At 35.0% G+C, this 20,963-nt stretch overlaps 1 protein-coding gene and 2 long non-coding RNA genes across 7 annotated transcripts; 1 reads left to right on the top strand and 2 right to left on the bottom strand.

Annotated features, from left to right (window-relative positions):
• Positions 1–6,813: 6,813 nt before the first annotated feature.
• Positions 6,814–10,679, bottom strand: LOC149658758 (uncharacterized). The gene is made up of 5 exons (XR_016369916.1): positions 10,439–10,679; positions 10,176–10,361; positions 7,140–7,252; positions 7,011–7,080; positions 6,814–6,949 (listed from the first exon to the last, which is right to left on the bottom strand). It is a non-coding gene; the product is annotated as an uncharacterized LOC149658758 (long non-coding RNA).
• Positions 10,680–12,556: 1,877 nt separating this feature from the next.
• On the top strand, positions 12,557–20,618 carry LOC149658757 (uncharacterized). 3 transcript variants are annotated; one of them, XM_089844388.1, is made up of 4 exons: positions 12,557–12,697; positions 19,780–19,919; positions 19,983–20,184; positions 20,278–20,618. In XM_089844388.1, the coding sequence occupies exons 1-4, from the start codon at positions 12,557–12,559 to the stop codon at positions 20,308–20,310; spliced, it is 516 nt and encodes a 171-aa protein (XP_089700514.1). In that variant the 3' UTR covers positions 20,311–20,618. The 3 variants fall into 3 exon arrangements, 2 of the variants coding, with proteins under 2 accessions (XP_089700514.1, XP_089700513.1); XM_089844387.1 differs by having other exon boundaries at positions 20,266–20,618; XR_016369912.1 differs by lacking the exon at positions 12,557–12,697 and adding an exon at positions 12,783–12,915.
• On the bottom strand, positions 19,288–20,920 carry LOC149658756 (uncharacterized). 3 transcript variants are annotated; one of them, XR_016369914.1, is made up of 4 exons: positions 20,727–20,920; positions 20,472–20,666; positions 19,719–20,372; positions 19,291–19,649 (listed from the first exon to the last, which is right to left on the bottom strand). It is a non-coding gene; the product is annotated as an uncharacterized LOC149658756 (long non-coding RNA). The 3 variants fall into 3 exon arrangements; XR_016369915.1 differs by having other exon boundaries at positions 19,288–19,649; positions 19,749–20,666; XR_016369913.1 differs by having other exon boundaries at positions 19,290–19,649; positions 19,719–20,666.
• Between the last annotated feature and the right edge of the window lie 43 nt (positions 20,921–20,963).

The raw sequence follows: 20,963 nt of genomic DNA, 5'->3' as shown, positions 1-20,963 counted from the left end.
TGGCATCGGTCAAGAACGCATGCTGCATGTGTTAAGATATAGTTTATGTTAAACAACTATTTTGGGGGATAACCATATATTAAATAATATTGTAGAGGATTATGTCGTAATAAGGGCAAAAGCCCTCATAGTTAAAATAGCCCATAGAGGCTCTATGTTTAGACATTTATTTAAGATTATAATGGCTATAGTTTTATCCTTAAACATTAAACATATTTCGATACAATTGAATAAAACTGACTCTACGTATGGCAAACCTTCGTTTAATTCTTATTCATACCCTGAACAATAGTAGTAGTAGATTTGTTAACGCTTGGCAGTTAGAAAGCAATGGTAGTAGAAAAAGTGTTACAACGTGTCAAAATAAGCTATAAAACAATTAAAAAAACTGTAATCGGTCTATTTAGCCATGACAACAACCTTTTAAAAGTTACATGCACCATATAACCCTTTCGAGACTAACAAGACCTGAACAAACTAGAGCTTAACTCGCTACTAGTACGACCAGGGAGAATTGATGTAAACTGGAGTTGAAATATCATCATGTGCGACCTGTGTACCTTGTGATGCATCATCTAAACGGTGAGGATCCTGGGAGGACTTCGATGCCAGGCATAGCCCACTCGATCACGCGCGCTTAACGACACAAGTTGCTATAGCGCGAGCATGGATTATTATTATTATTTTTTATTAATTCAGATAGATATCAAAATACATTTAATTAGCAATGTTTTTTTAAAATATTTAACAACAAAATTTGTTACACCATCCGAATGACTAGATTTTACAATCAAACATTTTGTTAAGAAAATTATACCTCACCTAAACTAGATTGAATGAATTTTCCTTTAGAAAAGGAAATACTTAAAGTTTCATCTTAATGATTTAACTTTTAAATTTAACTTCGTCACCAATTACAGTTCTTTTTATATATATAATAAAAAGAAACTAATTTCGCGTTTGTAAATAAAAGTATACGTTCAACATTTTTCTTCTTGGAGTGTTAAAACTCTTGTGCTTGGACATTTTAGTTCAAACTCAAACCTGCTCAAATTTACCTTATCAGTGTCAAACTAAACGGTCACTTTTTTCTCAGACCTTTAGGCCTAGTCATGTTAAAAATGGAAAGTTAACAAAAATTCTAGTATTTATTTAAACTTGAAATTATTTTCTTAATCAAAAGCCAGCTGAAAGTACGTAGGTACTATTGCGACATACCTCTACTCATTTTTACCGTGTTCTAGTCTAGCAGATATGAAAGCTGTTTTATCTTTTCACAAAACCTTGGGATGAAATAGCGCCGAATCAAATTAATATTCATAGATTCTTAGAAGGGTTGCATGCGTGACGCTCTTAGAGTTTAGGTAAACTAAATCAAATTACACTTAAATTGTAATTCCCTTGAGTTTTAAGACATTATAATTTAATACTTACATATTAAAATCACCTCGAGACTGATCCGAGTAGATATATTTCTGGCATTCTAAATATCGAATTGAAAGGTAAGATTTCATACCTCTCTTAATATATAATTCATTAGCTTAAACTGATTTGTATCGAATTAATCGATTTTTTGGTGATCAATAATCGCATTTTTTGGTCGATTCCACATAGACCGACTTATACTTATTTATATTATGCCGTTCTTAGTAATTTCTCCAAAAACAGAAAATGTAGTAAGATTTTAAAAATGTAATGAATTTTATTTTTAATGGTAGATTTTGGAAAAGGTGGCATCTAACTATTAGCGCCAATAGTTTGAAAAAGGTGTCAAATAATTATTAGGGCAAATAATTTTTAAAAAATGGCACCTAGTTGTAAGGACAAATAATTTGGAAAATAAGGCATCTAATTGTTTTTGATGCCTTTTTCCCAAAATATTCGCCCTTATTATTATTGATCATATTTTGGAAAATATGGCACCTTATTATAAGGGCAAATATTTTCGTAAAGATGATATGTTATTAGTATATTGATATCCACAAAGGCCATAGAGTTATATTCGTTACTTGCTAGCACTGCGAAGAGTTAGCCAAGAACTGTACGACAAGACCCGTTAATGGCGGAGTAACCACCATTAGGACCGTCCATAAACTACGTCACGCAAAAAAAGCATTTTATGACCCCCCCCCCCCGTCCCCCCAGGTCACGCTTCGTCACCTTTTCTCAGACCCCTCCCCTAAAAGCCACGTCACATTTCTATGATGTGTCTTAATTTACAAATTTAATTTGATTAATTTCTTGAGTGATATGCCGCCCCACTCAGAAAAATTTTGCTCGGCTGAAAATTCAAAGTTCTCTTCCGTTTTAAGCTTTTTTCCTCTGATTGACCTTTAGAATTTTAATGTCTGGATGTGCTTTTTATAAGCTTCAAAAAAGTAAAATAATATAATTCCATAAAGCTTAGTTAGGGCTCGGGGTTTTTTGATCGATTTTTTCGAAAAATACGATTAACTACAAATAATCGAAAACTATTCAGAAGTTTATTCGTTTAAACAATACAACAATTTTAGATGCTATTTTTTGAGATTGAATAATCTTAGTAAGATTTTTACCGACAAATGTATTCAATCGACAAAATTTTCCGAAAAAAAATTATGTAGAAAAAAGGGTCGTACTCTACGTTCGGTTAAATTAAAAATATTTTCTATTTTCTAAATCCACTTGCTTTGAAGTTTAACTTTAAGCGTAATATTTTGAAATTTAAGCTTTGAAAAAAATATCCAAATCATTTTTTTGTAGTATACATTCATCTGGAATATTGTCACTATTATTTTTTATCAGAATTTAACATGTATACGTTTTTCTCCGTATCAGTTATTTATGATAAGATCGCCAAACTCACTTATTGTTACTATCTTTTCGATAAAACCCAATTCCAAAAAGCCATAGTTATTACGTTAGTGGACTATATAGCAAAATACTTTCCTCCAAACACCAAAAAAAGTATATCTGTGATACTTTTGCTATAGGGATCTCGCGATACCACCTTAAACTAGTAGCAAAATTACACAGGTTTTAGTAGGCAAACTGAATTAAGTGTTTATGAACTTAACGTCTTTGATTACCTGGCTTGAAAATTACTTTTCCTTACCACATCGTCGAAATGGCGATAAAAGCAACAATTAATATGTAACATCAGAAGGGAATAATAGATAATGCTATCTTTTTATTTCGAAAATGGATGCCTTCGATTCTTGTTGCGAAACCCATCCATATTATTTAAACACGTGTCAATGGCGTCTGCGTGGAAATTTCAACCCATCACAGCCCTTAAGTTTTCCCAAAAACTGCCACTGCCAATGAAATACCTTAAGTTTGATTTGGATTGCCCAGTGAGCGAGCTTAGGAGAGATAGGAGGAGATTTCTTTGGCAGCTGAATTCGGACACAGACATTACCTCCAATATTTTAATTGCCCACTTCTCTAGTTTAGCAGACGATGTGCCCTTGTCAATGGTCATGGACCCGGTTATTTAGTCCGGTTTAAAAAATCCTTATTTCCCTTCCTGGTCCGCCATAACCGAAAGACGTGACGTCATGCGAGACTGCACAGTACGAATTTACTTTCGTCATCGCGAAAATTCGCCTCAGAAAAGAGCCATCTAACGGTTACTAAGCGCAAATTCAAAATGTCACAAAAAATGCTTCTGTTGTACATTTCAAGGCCTAGTATTAGAGAAGGCAGTGATATTTCAGAGAGTCACACACTTGAAACATCTTATGATCATTTACTTCTAAAAGACTTCTCTATTCCGTTTTTATTAACTTATGATATGAATACTCATCCTTTATTAACTTTGGAAAGAGTTTCATGGTACAGTGGAGTAAAGTCTCAAGATCTCGCTTTATACAAACTATAAAATGTATCCAGTCTTTCGACTTCATACCCAATCTTCGTTACTCGTCCTTTATAAACTTTGACTACAGATTTTTCCGTTAAGAGAGGTTTTTCTCAAATAATTTATTAAAATTATATGATATTAATTAATTTTATCTGAAGTTACTTATTATTCTTCTTGTTGTATCGTTTTAAGATTCGTTTTTCCTAAAGTATGCCTCTTTCGCGAGTGTCTGAAAGACCTTAAAATTGTGTAGTTAAATTGTTGATGACAGTTAATAGAATAGTGTTCAGTACAGTTTTTCAGATATCCGTCAACTGTGAATACGATTCGGAAATAGAGAACTCTTTGGTTCAGATTAGGAAACTGCGAACGCAATTCCCTGGGGTGTAATAACATTCAGACAGACCAACAATTCAGAACGTTTCAAAAACTATCATCACTCAGTGAAGTAAAAAATCTAGCCTCTATATTGGCTTCAATATGAGTCCAATATATCGGTTAGAAATTTGCTTAAATGAGGGTTTGATTTTAGTCCTATATCGGTTAGAAATTTGTCCAATGTGGGCTTGATTGATGTGTGAATAATATCCTGACCATTTCTGGGTAATAACTGATCCCTTAATAGATGATTCTAAATCCAATTTTGGATGAGACTCCAAATCTGGCTTATTATTCGACAATCCCTCTTTGGACACTAGTTACGTTATCCAAAAATAGATGAAAAACTGTGCTGTCTCAGAGTTAGCCGTTTGGATCCACTTACATCCAGTTTTGGACAACATTTTTTAATAGTGCACGCCTTGGGAAATATTCAAGTGCTAATAGAGTAATGATGAGGGTACTATTTATCGTGTATGTGATTCGATTTAGTAACCTTGTTTTTAATGTTCTCATGTTACCACGCTTTGTTGTACACTTCTCTCGAAGATAAGTATTATATACTTCTGATAATATTGACAATCACAATGTTTTTATTGATAGTTCATTCCATTATCAGGTTTTTAAATACTATTACTTGTCAATGATTAAAACTTTGCGTTTTTTCGTTAATATATACTTTAGAAAATTTAAAAATTATCAAAGTTTATCGTTAAAAAATAATAGTGGCGGCTACTCGTCCAAATACTAATCGATAAAAGAAACCAAAACCACATTTGTATCAAGAAATGTATGGATCATAATTTTTTATTCGAAATCGAATACAACGTATCGCAAAAAAACTTTTTTGAGTAAAATTCTTCTGATTATGTTGAAAATTTTAGTTTTTCGGAAAAAATACTTACGATTAATAATTGCATCAATCTACCTTTTTCCAAATCAAAACGAGACGAAATACTTATATATAATCTTCGTTTTACAAATTTTGGTATGTTAATATGTTTGAATAATAGTTAACCGATCCCCGAGCCCTAAGCTTAGTTAAAGGGGCACACTTTATAGGCTTCGACACTGTCACCGAAAACAGACTAATCGAGCATGATTTTTAGAAAATTTGCCAAAGAAACTCAACCTTTTCAATCGGCAGGGGGATTTGAATCATCCTCACTAGTAATAGGGGCGAATAAACAGAAACATAAGAGAGTTTAAGCTGTGTATTTTAAATGCGCTATTTAAATTGACTATACTAAGGTGTAAATAGTAGATAATTGCTTCAATTTTTTACTATTTAAGCGATTCTGGAATAACAATTTTGGTAATTTATTGTAACGGTGAACTTTGGAATGATGTGTTTCTTTTTCTATAACATAAGAGAGCCAATCGGCCTCTTACTGACTTCGTAACAAAATCAATGCTAAATGTGACGTCACGCATCGAAGAACCCCTCCCTCCCCCTTGTCACGGACCGTCACAAATTTAGAAACCCCCTCCCCCCCATAAGAGTGTGACGTTGTTTATGGACGGTCTCTTAGAGATAAGGGTATTTAAGGATTCAGAAGTAGTTTTGAGCCAGTTCAGGAGGACGAAATGTTTTTACTATTTTCTTAACTCCCTGTGGTCTAACTAGTCAAGTAAAACCTTATTTCATGTGAATAGTTATAACGCAACTGTATCTTAACATAACCTGGCCTAAAATAACCAAACCCAACCCATATTACCCTAAAATAACCTACGCCATCCTCTACTAAATTAGCTTGACCTTACCTAGCCTAAAATAAAATAAACTAACCTAAATCTAACCTAATAATAAGTGGTCAAAATGTCAATTTTTATGCAGTTTCATATTGGGTGTTATGGAGCTGAGATTTATCGAACCAGAAGTAAGATAAGGGACTTGAAGTAAAGTGCTCTAGCATTGGTAATAGATCCTGGCACTAGTGAACAAATTTGAGGATTTTATGCCGCTTCCATCGTGCCTACACTAGAGAGAAAAAAATTGGTCGAGTCCCCAGAAATTTCTACCCCTTTCCCCTCAACCTAAAGCCGCGGAACACGGACGCGGGTGCCTGAATCTAGTTCGGCCGGCTACCGCCGCGAGAGTTTCACGTTTTGGAAGGGAAATTCAGAAACCGCTACCAGAGGGCCAACTTTTGGTGTGTTATCAAAGAATATTCACTTCCGCCAAGTGAAGAATTTGGTTACCTCGATACTTCTAGTCCCTTATCTTACTTCTGATCGAACCAATTACTTTTCAGTCGACAGTGCAGCAACAATCTCTTCCACACTGCATAATCATAGTAGCTGCAATACTTGTGTTAGATCATGAGCTCCCACGATTTTCCTCTACATTTCAATTGAGGCTTCCCTTATTTTAATGGACAAGAGAAATTACGATTACGTAGTGTTTTTGCGCAGTTGAAAAAAAAACCAGCTCAATATTTTGATGAAACACGCAGCTAAAGTCCACTTGAAAACACTTTTATCGCAAACCAAGCGAGCCGAGAGGCCAGTCGCCTACGAAATAGGTGTACAAGCTGTACCTTAGGCTATAATAAAGGGATTGTACGTAACAGAAATAAAAGCACACTACCCTTGTAAACAATAAACACCTCCCAAAATGCCTTGCGATTCGCTAGGGGCGCAGCAAGTGCCGACGCGTATCCCCATTTTCGAAGCTGTTCTCACATTTTGTGTGAAATGAAGCTGCTCAACGAATTGCCTAGAATGCTGGGAGGAGTTCGATGCTGTTCATGGGGGTACAGGGACAAAGTTATAGATATAGCGATACCTCTCCGTCTAACTGTTTCCTCCAAAGTTTAGCTCATTGAATGCAGTCGAATTTTTTTGAGTTGTGTGAGCTAGGTGTTATGAGATCTAGGTTGGTGCGAACTAATTTTCTGCTTTGTGTATAGTCTACCTAAGAACGTCTTTGATTGATGTCTCGGTTTTTAAAGGTTTGTAGTAAACACAGACTACTTCTAGGTGGAAGATGATTTCATTCAGTTACAAAACCAAGGGTCTTATGTCGATCTTTGGAAGTTTCATCATAGCTCTAAGTTACGGCAACTTTTATACGGTCGGTGGAATCAACCCTTACGTGTCTAGGGCTCGGGGATCGGTTAACTATTATTCAAACATATTAACATACCAAAATTTGTAAAACGAAGATTATATATAAGTATTTCGTCTCGTTTTGATTTGGAAAAAGGTAGATTGATGCAATTATTAATCGTAAGTATTTTTTCCGAAAAACTAAAATTTTCAACATAATCAGAAGAATTTTACTCAAAAAAGTTTTTTTGCGATACGTTGTATTCGATTTCGAATAAAAAATTATGATCCATACATTTCTTGATACAAATGTGGTTTTGGTTTCTTTTATCGATTAGTATTTGGACGAGTAGCCGCCACTATTATTTTTTAACGATAAACTTTGATAATTTTTAAATTTTCTAAAGTATATATTAACGAAAAAACGCAAAGTTTTAATCATTGACAAGTAATAGTATTTAAAAACCTGATAATGGAATGAACTATCAATAAAAACATTGTGATTGTCAATATTATCAGAAGTATATAATACTTATCTTCGAGAGAAGTGTACAACAAAGCGTGGTAACATGAGAACATTAAAAACAAGGTTACTAAATCGAATCACATACACGATAAATAGTACCCTCATCATTACTCTATTAGCACTTGAATATTTCCCAAGGCGTGCACTATTAAAAAATGTTGTCCAAAACTGGATGTAAGTGGATCCAAACGGCTAACTCTGAGACAGCACAGTTTTTCATCTATTTTTGGATAACGTAACTAGTGTCCAAAGAGGGATTGTCGAATAAAAAGCCAGATTTGGAGTCTCATCCAAAATTGGATTTAGAATCATCTATTAAGGGATCAGTTATTACCCAGAAATGGTCAGGATATTATTCACACATCAATCAAGCCCACATTGGACAAATTTCTAACCGATATAGGACTAAAATCAAACCCTCATTTAAGCAAATTTCTAACCGATATATTGGACTCATATTGAAGCCAATATAGAGGCTAGATTTTTTACTTCACTGAGTGATGATAGTTTTTGAAACGTTCTGAATTGTTGGTCTGTCTGAATGTTATTACACCCCAGGGAATTGCGTTCGCAGTTTCCTAATCTGAACCAAAGAGTTCTCTATTTCCGAATCGTATTCACAGTTGACGGATATCTGAAAAACTGTACTGAACACTATTCTATTAACTGTCATCAACAATTTAACTACACAATTTTAAGGTCTTTCAGACACTCGCGAAAGAGGCATACTTTAGGAAAAACGAATCTTAAAACGATACAACAAGAAGAATAATAAGTAACTTCAGATAAAATTAATTAATATCATATAATTTTAATAAATTATTTGAGAAAAACCTCTCTTAACGGAAAAATCTGTAGTCAAAGTTTATAAAGGACGAGTAACGAAGATTGGGTATGAAGTCGAAAGACTGGATACATTTTATAGTTTGTATAAAGCGAGATCTTGAGACTTTACTCCACTGTACCATGAAACTCTTTCCAAAGTTAATAAAGGATGAGTATTCATATCATAAGTTAATAAAAACGGAATAGAGAAGTCTTTTAGAAGTAAATGATCATAAGATGTTTCAAGTGTGTGACTCTCTGAAATATCACTGCCTTCTCTAATACTAGGCCTTGAAATGTACAACAGAAGCATTTTTTGTGACATTTTGAATTTGCGCTTAGTAACCGTTAGATGGCTCTTTTCTGAGGCGAATTTTCGCGATGACGAAAGTAAATTCGTACTGTGCAGTCTCGCATGACGTCACGTCTTTCGGTTATGGCGGACCAGGAAGGGAAATAAGGATTTTTTAAACCGGACTAAATAACCGGGTCCATGACCATTGACAAGGGCACATCGTCTGCTAAACTAGAGAAGTGGGCAATTAAAATATTGGAGGTAATGTCTGTGTCCGAATTCAGCTGCCAAAGAAATCTCCTCCTATCTCTCCTAAGCTCGCTCACTGGGCAATCCAAATCAAACTTAAGGTATTTCATTGGCAGTGGCAGTTTTTGGGAAAACTTAAGGGCTGTGATGGGTTGAAATTTCCACGCAGACGCCATTGACACGTGTTTAAATAATATGGATGGGTTTCGCAACAAGAATCGAAGGCATCCATTTTCGAAATAAAAAGATAGCATTATCTATTATTCCCTTCTGATGTTACATATTAATTGTTGCTTTTATCGCCATTTCGACGATGTGGTAAGGAAAAGTAATTTTCAAGCCAGGTAATCAAAGACGTTAAGTTCATAAACACTTAATTCAGTTTGCCTACTAAAACCTGTGTAATTTTGCTACTAGTTTAAGGTGGTATCGCGAGATCCCTATAGCAAAAGTATCACAGATATACTTTTTTTGGTGTTTGGAGGAAAGTATTTTGCTATATAGTCCACTAACGTAATAACTATGGCTTTTTGGAATTGGGTTTTATCGAAAAGATAGTAACAATAAGTGAGTTTGGCGATCTTATCATAAATAACTGATACGGAGAAAAACGTATACATGTTAAATTCTGATAAAAAATAATAGTGACAATATTCCAGATGAATGTATACTACAAAAAAATGATTTGGATATTTTTTTCAAAGCTTAAATTTCAAAATATTACGCTTAAAGTTAAACTTCAAAGCAAGTGGATTTAGAAAATAGAAAATATTTTTAATTTAACCGAACGTAGAGTACGACCCTTTTTTCTACATAATTTTTTTTCGGAAAATTTTGTCGATTGAATACATTTGTCGGTAAAAATCTTACTAAGATTATTCAATCTCAAAAAATAGCATCTAAAATTGTTGTATTGTTTAAACGAATAAACTTCTGAATAGTTTTCGATTATTTGTAGTTAATCGTATTTTTCGAAAAAATCGATCAAAAAACCCCGAGCCCTATACGTGTCTTCATTTCTGCGCTTCAAGGTGGAACCGTGGTTCGACTCAAGTTACATCGTTCTCATTAATGGTTTCTTCATGCTGGGTCAGGGAAGTCTCACTGCTTTAGGTGGTTACCTTGCACCACATCTAGGCACCAAACAAGTTCTTACACTTGGCGCTGTGATATACATGTAAGCATTTTGAACACTAAAATTTAGAGGAAACCAGATAAAAAGCGTGGTAAAAACTAATAAAGGGCTTCATTGTTATTGTTGTTAATTTACCGGAAAATAAATGTACTTTTTGAGTCCCTTCCAAGCGAACGCCGTTCTTTGGAATTCACTAGGTTTTCGACACCCCCCCCCCCCGCTTTTACAGTGATTTTAAATGGGTCTTTCTCTAAAGAAGTAACCTTAGTGATGAAGTTCACTAAATACAAAATAATTTAGGAATAAAAACCAAAAAGCAGATTAAAGCGAGAAATCGGTAGCGGAAAAACACGGAAAATTTTGAAGAAAACCCAAGTGTCCGTAAACAACCAATACCGCTGTAATTTTACAATGACAACTAACCCATTGATTAAGTATTTTTGGCTCTCAGAACTGGGAAACTGTTGATGTTGTTAAAAATCTAAAAAACGTTTAACATTACGAAAACCACACTAATGACATTGCAACTTCACATCGGAAATTTCAGAAGTATGACTGCTGTATCATGTGTTACTTTGAAATCGGGTTTTTACTATCTGCTTCTTACGTATGGTTTCTTGGCCTGGATTGGAGTGGGACTTTCTTCAGCTTTAATCATGGGAGACATCATGAAGGAAAAGTTTAAAATACTGAAATTTCTTTAAACATTTCTCTAGTTCTCACTTTAAAAACTATACCTATGAAAAGAAGTGGAGATCTTAACAAAAACACTAAAGTGCAAAAATATGCAAAGCTTTGCTTTGGAATCCTGAGATACCATGTACGACCAAGTTTCATATAAATATTTTTGAATTTTATACGCTTTATGTAAAAAATATATTGTCACTTGGCTATAGCCAAGTATAGCACAGCAAAAATGAGACAATAACAACATTATAACCAATAAAGGAAATGACAAAATTTTATATAAAACTTGGCTTTGAATGGGATCTGAGAACATTTTACGTAGGGGTGTGTGAATACCACTGTTTGGGTATCGAACCGGTTACCGAATACCAAAAAAATGTCCTTATAAAATACAGTATCGAATAGTTTATTCCAAATCGAATACCGAATAGTTAGGCCTAATTAATTTTTTTTACTAACCGATTAATCGATAATAGTTACTCCTAGTATTCGCGAATAGTTAACCAACCCTAATACTTGCGAATACTAGGCTTAACTATCCACTAATAATCGGGTAGTAACTCTAATATTCGCGAATAGTTAATACAAGGCAAGGAGAAAAACATTTAGGAGCTCCTAAATTTCAAAATACTTCTTCTCATTGGTCGTCAATTATTTTTTAAAATGTTCTTAGGCACTTTCTGGTAGGTTTTAACGGGAAACAAAATTGCGATGATATTTTTTAAAATAAGGTGGGTCTCTCTAGTGCCAAGGACCTAAATTTACTAAGCTCGCTATTCGATATTCGTATCGAATAGTGAAAATGGCCTTGTCGAATATCGGATCGAATTATCGATTTAAACTGTTTTTACGTGTAGCAGGTCCAAAGCGAAGCTTGTCATATTTTTACAAGTTATTGTTTTGTACGAATAATTAGTTTTGAAGTTCACATATGATACTCTTTTGGCTTCTTTAATTTCAACTAACAAAATATCAAGTTACAATTAAGCAACCCATTTATGAGCGACTGCGAGACGCTGTTCTTAACCTTAATACTTGTTGTGTTGTTAAATTCTAAGACTACTTTGCCTAAACCCATAATCATCAGCTTTGAAATTAGGAAACTGTTGGTATATGACTTATCAGCTTATTATCTAATTGCCCGATTGTTCACAGCAAAGAAACAACTGTAAAAATGTTGAAGTTTTTCCGCGGCCTATGTTATTCCCGTGAGAAACGAAACTTAAACCAGGAGTTCATAATAACCTCCCTTCGGGGGGGGGAAGTATGAAACTGGCCATAGAGCTAATGGTAAAAATTGCGAACAAGATTCTGTCGTTGCGCATAGAATGGATTAGCCTGTTTATGGACCATACAATATATCGTAGTGGTATCTATGCTCCTTGGTTTTCGTTCCAAAACTTCCGTTGGCTGGGACCTACGTCGAAAAGGAAAATGGCGATATGGTGGACGTAGAAACACGTTGCAATTCTTATATTAAAGATACTGGGAATAAATTTGTCCAAAGCGTTTTTCAGAATTCTCACTCACACATATCACAACAAAACATCATTGACGATCGTTTAAATGTTCTGTAGAAAACTAGAAACCCCGACTAAAAGCCAACTTCTTAGCCAAGGCTTAATTTACACCATTCCGACAGAAGCAGACGTGAGCCATTTTCGCTCCCAAAATCACAAGATAAAAATAGTGCTAAACCGGAAGTGTGTAAGTTAATGCGCGTGGGCGCTAAAAAATGGGGTAACTATTTCTTTGGGAGTTAAGCGGTGTATGAATCCGCTGAGCTTTACGGTGAAACTTTGTTACGGGTTTTTTAATCAGTTTCGTACTTCGGGCTATTATGAACTCCTGCTTAAACCTCCGTTTAAATTTTAGTTTCAGTGATTCATAATAATTGAGAAATGGACAGAATAAGGAACTGAGAGGTATTTAAGAGAATTCTCAAGTTAAAAACTATACACTCTTTATTCTCTTTTTGGCCTTTTACTGTTTAAACGGTCTGTTAAAAGGTCAGAATTTTTATTTGGAAAAAGTTGTTATTCACGTCACAATCCCCCCCCCGGTGAAAACAGTGTTAAGGAATTTTCCTATTTTTGTGTTATTGAGCCTTAACCGACAGGTGATACAATTGGACCAATCACAGCTCCTTTGCTATTGGTGCGATCGCTGGTTCTAGCGAACACAGCGGCGGTTTAGGACTCTCGGAAGTGGGGACGGGGAAACGCCGGTGCGGGGCGGCTCACTACCAGTCACAAGAGAGATTAACCTGATGTGAGGAGCCGCTTTACAATTACGAAATAATTCCTCTTTGACGCGTTTTACAACAATGATTTACGTCAATGATTGTGGAGGGACGGGTCGGGTGACGTTTTCAAAACAAATTCAACGGTCCGGCGACCACTTTGCAGTCCCTTAAAACTCAGTTGAAGAAAACATTTTTTAAATTATATATTTACATTTTCACAACCATTATCCACTAGAATAAACAAAGGTCGAGACCCGGCCGGGCCCCCGAGAGGTACGGGCTCCGGGAAAATGGACCGAATTTCCCCCCTCTCTCGACGGCCCTGGGTCACTGACTGATAATCAACGCCTAGCCCAAACCGCTTGCCCTAGAAGGCTGATTTTTCCAATCCGCCGCCATCTTAATAAACGCACTGTAAAAAATAATGGTTTACTTCTATTCCATTAATGGATATATCACTTTTGTCAGAAAACCAAACCCTATCCGGTTTGGTTTTGAACCCTTATGGGCATATGTAATGGATCGGTACAGGACCAATATCATTCCCATCATGGATGTTATTTAAACCATTATGGAAACATGTAATGGATCGGTACAGCACCAATATCATTCCCATCATGGATGTTTTTTAAACCATCATTATTCCCATCATGGATGTTATTTAAACCATCATTATTCCCATCATGGATGTTTCTTAACCCGTTATTATTCCCACAATGGATGTTATTTAACCCGTTATTATGCCTATCGTGGACGATATTTTAACCGTTATTATTCCCATCGTGGATGTTTCTTAACCCGTTATGATTCCCACCATGGATGTTATTTAAACCATCATTATTCCCATCATGGATGTTTCTTAACCCGTTATTATTCCCACCATGGAAGTTATTTAACCCGTTATTATTCCCATCATGGATGTTCTTTTAACCGTTATTATGCCTATCATGGACGATATTTTAACCGTTATAATTCCCATCGTGGATATTTTTTAAACCGTTATTATTCCCATCATGGATGTTTTTTAAACCGTTATTATTCCCATAATCGATGATATTTTATCCGTTATTATTCCCATCATGGATATTTTATCCGTTATTATTCCCATCATGGATATTTTTTAAACCGTTATTAATCCCATCATGGATGTTTTTTAAACCGTTTTTATTCCCATTATCAATGATATTTTAACCGTTATTATTCCCATAATCAATGATATTTTAACCGTTATTATTCCCATCATGGATGATATTTATACCCTTTATGATGAAAGCTACATTAACATCTCGATTGCCATGTAAACACCATCCTCTCGTTTCACCCCAACTATATTCATAGTAGCTAGAAACTGATTACGACCGGACCTTTCAATAATCCGATGGCCACCATATAGCTTTATTTTAGTTTGAAATCGAAACCCGATTATTTAAATGTATATTTGATTTTCGGCTCACTCTGAACCGTTAATGTCTCTTCATTACAGAGACGAATAACAAAACCCATATTTTAATTCACCTCGGGCCTCAATTGTCTACTCTTTGATTCTCTAGGCCTGGGAGTCGTGGCGTACTCCTGTAGTCCAGCCTCTTGGAAGCTAGAATGGAGTTAATCGACAAAGTATAAGCCTTCGCGTTCTTTTTGTATTATCTAAAGCAAGGATTATTCTATATACAGATGTAGTATAGCTTAAGTAATATATAAACAGCCATTTCAAATAATAATATTTAAGATTATCCTTGAAATATCAAAATGAAACAAAGCTTTAAAGCTACAAAACTACTAAAGGCATCGAAATTACGGAAATATTTCCATACAATCACTTTATATTAGGAAAAAAACAAGTTGGGAAAACCAAAATATTACCTCTCCGTGTCAAGAAGTCAATGCGCTCCATAACAAGAATAAAACTTCAAAGCTATAACCCGATTACGATTAGCCCTTTCTTTGTGATCTAATTTCTACCATGATGCTTTCTTCTATTATAAAATTTAAACCTGATTATTTAAACGTGTATTTAACTTTCGGCTCACTCTGAACCGTTAATGTCCTTCATTACAGACACGAACATCAAAACCCAAAGTTTACTACACCTCAGGTCACAATTATTTACTCTTTGGTTCACTACGCCTATAGCGGATAATACTTGATTTACCCGACAGAGTCCAGACCTTAGCCTTCTTCACGAAATCATTAGATCAAGGATTATTCTATATACAGATGTAGTATAGCTCAAGTAATATATAAACAGCCATTTCAAATAATAATATTAAAAACTATCCTTGGAATATCTAAATGAAACAGAGCTTTAAAGCTACAAAACTACAAAATGCATCATAATTACGAAAAATATTTCCACATATTCACTTTATATTATGGATAAAGGGAATATTATAGTTCTGTAGGATGACTTTACACATCAAAACAAAACGAACGTATTACTCCTACGTAAAATATTAATAGACAGGCAAGGATTCATACCATTAAAGAAGGAGCGCAATATTATCCATATTTTCAATTCATATACAGAGAAAAGAAATTATTATGTTTCTGAGAGGAGCTTCCCATTTTGGTTGTTGTTTTGAAAAATATATCGCAATGCACGGGCCTTGATAAATATAGGAGGCAATGAAGGAAATATATCGCATTCACGGGCCTTGGTAGATATTGGAGGCAATGATTTAATCTCTCTCTCTTTGCACGAGAGGTTTATCTTTAATATTTAAATAAATATAATTATTTTTAATTATTTTAATCTTCAATAATTAACATTAATAATAGTTACATCGTTTAAAATAAAGTTATACCTATTATTATCTCATACTTTGCTAATATTGACGTTTAAAGTGAAAAGTACCCCTCCTGCCCGCTTCCTTCAGATTTTGGGGTATATATACTATTCGTTTCCATTATAATAGTAAGGAAAAAGCGCAATTGCGAAAACCTTTGGTGGCGATCCCACCTTAGGGAGGCTAGACGTTTCTCGTAACCCTAGCTGATCGCCGCGTATATCCTAAAACCAAACGATGATAATGGAGTAGAAGCCAATGATACAGATTGGTGTCTATGTGGAATAGACGGAAGACCAGTGGATGGTGGTGTTAGTAGCCAGTGTAAGTGCAGACTGGTGTCAATGTGGGATTGACAAAGAACAGAAGATGGTGGTGATTAGAAGCCAGTATGTACAGACTGGTGCCCAAGTCGAATGGACGAAGACCAAGAAGATGGTGGTGATTAGAAGCCAGTAAGAACAGACTGGTGTCCAAGTGGAATGGACAAAGACCAGAAGATGGTGGTATGAGAACTCAAGTAGAGGAGCCATTTCCGTGACTGTGAAAGCAGTTCGGAAATGGCGAACACGTTTGCTCCGATACGCAAACTGCGAACGCGGTCACGTGGGTGTAACAACAGACAGACACACAGACACACAGACACACAGACACACAGACAGACACATAGACAGACACACAGACACGGCCGTTACAGAACCTCTCCTGGACTACGTCACACGGAGAGGTAATGAAATAATGAGGTTTTGTAAGATTTCTTTACACAAGCGAACTGCTAACGCGGTGCACTAGTATAGCAACGGACAGACACACAAACAAACACATTTACAGCTGTTTAACTCTTTCTGTATTAATTTTGAGTTGAGAAACCAGATTATCTTAAATTCTAATATAAATATAATTAATATTATATATTTTCTTTGTTAATTATTCACTTTATTGAGCGTTACATCATTTTAATTAAGAATAATTAGACAATCTTGATAGACTTGACTAATATTGACGTTTGAAATGAAGGATACGCGTACTGTTTCGTCCTACTCAAATCGGTAGTATATAAATGTTTCAAATCTCAAGTATTGTTAAGAACAGCGCATTTGCGCGAACCTTTGGCGGAAGCCCCACCACTGGGAGGCTAGAAGTTTGTCGTAACCCTAACTGATTACCGCGTATGTCTTAACCTTAACGATGACGATGGAGATAGAAGCCAGTACGTACAGACTGGTGTCCATGTGGGATGGACAAAAGACCGGATGATGGTGGTGTTTAGAAGCCAGTAAATACAGACTGGTGTCCATGTGGGATGGATAAAAGATCGGATGATGGTCGTGTATAGAAGCCAGTAAATACAGACTGGTGTCCATGTGCGATGGACAAAAGACCGGATGATGGTCGTGTATAGAAGCCAGTAAGTACAGACTGGTGTCCATGTGGGATGGACAAAAACAAGAAGTTGGTAGTGTTAGACAGACAATGGAGTAATAGCAAGTGTAAGAAGAATACAATTTTACAAATTCCCGGGAACTGTATATGCGGTTTGGAAATTGAGAACACATTTTGCTCCGGTTTGAAAACTGAGAACGCAGTCCCCTGGTGTGTAACAACAGACACACACGTCGAAATTAGGACCTCTCTGTGACATAATTCACTCGGAGAGGTAATAAAAAATAAATAGTAAATTGTTTCATTAAAAGTTGGGAAACCAAAATAAACGTCTCCGGGTGAGACGAGGGCGTACTCTTTCAAACAAAGATTTACTTTCTAGACCCAGACCCATTAGCCAATGAGAAAACCGGACATACATGATTCAAATTTACGTTTACAATGTATATAAATAAAGTAAAGCTGAATTAAAAAGTAAACACCAAATTTGAAATGTTAATATCAAAAGATATTCTTGCAACATTGAGATGAAACAGAGCTTTATAGCTACACAACTACTAAAAGAATCGTAATGCCGAAAAATATTTAAAATATTTCCATTTAATATTCTGCAAAAATAAAATGTTGTAGTTTTGTAAGAGATCTTTTCATCCTACTTGCTTTATATTAACTTTGATATGCGTTTCGATTCAGATGCAATCGTCATTACTCGTTCTATATAAACTCTCACTTGTGTCATTACATAGAAAGAAGTTTATCTTAAATAATTAAATAAATATAACTGATATTAATTATTTTAATCGTCAGTATTTTACGTTAATTATAGTTAAGTCGGTTTAAGAAACTTAATTCCTATAATAATTTTAAACATAGCTATCTTTAACGTTATACTTCTAGGGAACACCTATGTCAGAACTGTTGTAAATTTAGGGTATATAAGGCGATTGATTCACACTAAGGGATAAGAAAACATTTTAAGTCCAACGACGATGATGGAGTAGAGGCCAATGTTGCAGATTGGTGTCTATGTGGTATAGACGAAAGACCAGTAAATGGTGGTGTAAGAAGCCAATAAGAACAGATTATTGTGTATGTGGTGTACACCAAAGGCGAGTGCACAGGGTTGTTGTTAGAAGCTATTAAATAGCGGTTGGTATTGGGTGAAACAATGGCGGTTGGACAGCAGATGAAGGTGTAACGGATAGTTAATGATTGGCGTTAAATAAGATGGATAAAGCAAGGAAGTAAAATTTCCTGAAATTCTGTATACTGCGAACTCGGTCCGGAAATTGTGAACACGTTTGCTCCGATTTGGAAAGTGCGAACGCGGTGACAGACAGACAGATTCGCCCAGTGAAATACCTCTCCGTGACGTCATCGTCACTCGGAGAGGTAAAAACTATGGCTACGCCAACAGTTAAAATTTAAACTAATGTACCAACGTTTCAATTTTATGCCTGTTGTGGAATAGAGTAAAAATTGTTAACTATTTTTGAACCAAATTTTAACCATACACCCTAATTTTCCATTATCAAACCTAATATGGAATATAGAAAAATTTTTAACTATGTTTATACCATATTTTAACCATATATCCTGACTTTCCATAACCAAACCATATTTGGAATAGAGAAAAAATGGTTGAATATTTTTAAACCAAATTCGAACCATATATCCAACTTTCCATTATCAAACCATGTATGGAATGGTCAAAAGTTTTTAACATAAACCATTTCCTAACCATATTTTAACCACTTATCCTAACATGCCATTATCAAACCATACATGGAATAGTCAAAAATTTAAGATAAACCATTCTTACACCATCAATGGTTTGCCATTTAAAGCAAACCATAATCACACCATTGTCTAGCCAAATTTAAACCATTAATGGTGCAGCGGGAGAGGATATACTCTTTTTATACCATTTATGAACCATTATTTTTAACAGTGTATACTCTTTTTATACCATTTATGAACCATTATTTTTAACAGTGCGGCGCCCAGACATGTAAAAAAATCTTCTCTGTGCAACAAAGTCCATGTGTTTCAACCGATTTCGCAAATATTTAGTACACTGGTTTTCTTTAGCCTATAGACGGGCTGGGTTCAATTTGTTACCATCTTTTTAAATGGTGGCCAGAAATTTAAAAACCCTTCTGTATGGAATAATGTCCGCGTGAATGGTAATAAAAAATGTCCCGACGTGCTGACGGGCAATGCCGAGTGCCTTCGCTCCAAGTCGCTACAAAAATATTAGTCATCAGAAAAATCTACCCATTCTTTATATCATTTTGATGAAAGTTCTTATTACACGCGAGCGACGACGCGGGGAGCAGCGTACATCTTATCTTATTTTATTTGCATTCTTTTAGTGGTTTCCGGCTTGGGGTGGCACAACAAGCTCTTTCGTAAACGCCGGTTTTGGGCTTGGTGGGTTTATCTTCAACTCGTTCGAAACCTTTTTGGTAAACCCGAATAATCTGTCTCCGGAATCATCAGGACCAAATGAAGGGTGATGTCGACAGCGGGTTTTTCTTATTGTATCAAATCTTTATTGTAAATTTGTTAATTCTAGATATTTTACTGAAGAATCGTTACTGGTAGAAGTGCCTGAAATGTTTTGGAAAGTATCTCTTTTAATAGTGGCGTTTCAAGTCATTGGAATTCTTATGGTTTTTGATCCACCAAACGAAAAATTCAATTCACAAAAGAAGGAAGAAAATGCTATTACTTATAATAATAATATACCGAAGAAGGAACATGAATCTACAATTAAGGTTAATTATCTTTTGTCTTAAGCATTTGTGGGTTCGCGATAAATCAATTCCCTTTGAAATATCATGTAATTAAAATTTTAGTTTTATTTTCAGTTTTGCCATCCAATTTCCAATATAAATACTTAAATAGAGCTAGAATTTTCCATGCATTATCCATACGTTTGGATGTAATCGATAAATTATCTATGCTTTGGGAGATAATCAATTAATTCACTGCATTTGAAGATAATCAATTAATTATTTATGCTTTGGACATAAATAATACGTTTGGAGAAAATCTATTATACCTTTGGAGGATATCGATTAATTGTCCATAAATGTGAAGATAGCCAATTTATTATCCATACATTTGGAGATAAGCGACCATGCTTGGAAATTATCGATTAATCATCCATACTTTTCGAGATAATCAATAAATGATCGATACGTTTGGAGATGATTGACTAATTATTCATACTTTTTGGAGATAATCGATAAATTATCTATATGTTAGGAGATAATCGATAAATTATCTATATGTTAGGAGATAATCGATAAATTACCTATATGTTAGGAGATAATCGATAAATTATCGATACGTTTTGCAAAGATCCGATTATTTATCCACAGCTTTGTGGATGTAATATGATTTAAAAGAAAATTATTGAGTGTTGGCATGGTGTAGGCGTATGAAACTAATAATTTAAGCCATGTAAACAGCATTTTCATCCATTGAAATTTGTAAAAAGTTTCTAATGCCACCTATTAGAAATTTTTGACGTTAGAAAAGATAAATAATT

This window comes from Phalangium opilio, unplaced genomic scaffold, assembly GCF_054372755.1.
Source record: "Phalangium opilio isolate 3A_F unplaced genomic scaffold, DU_Popi_V2 ptg000075l_1, whole genome shotgun sequence".
NCBI lineage: Eukaryota > Metazoa > Arthropoda > Arachnida > Opiliones > Phalangiidae > Phalangium > Phalangium opilio.
This window is presented reverse-complemented; position numbering and strand designations above follow the sequence as displayed.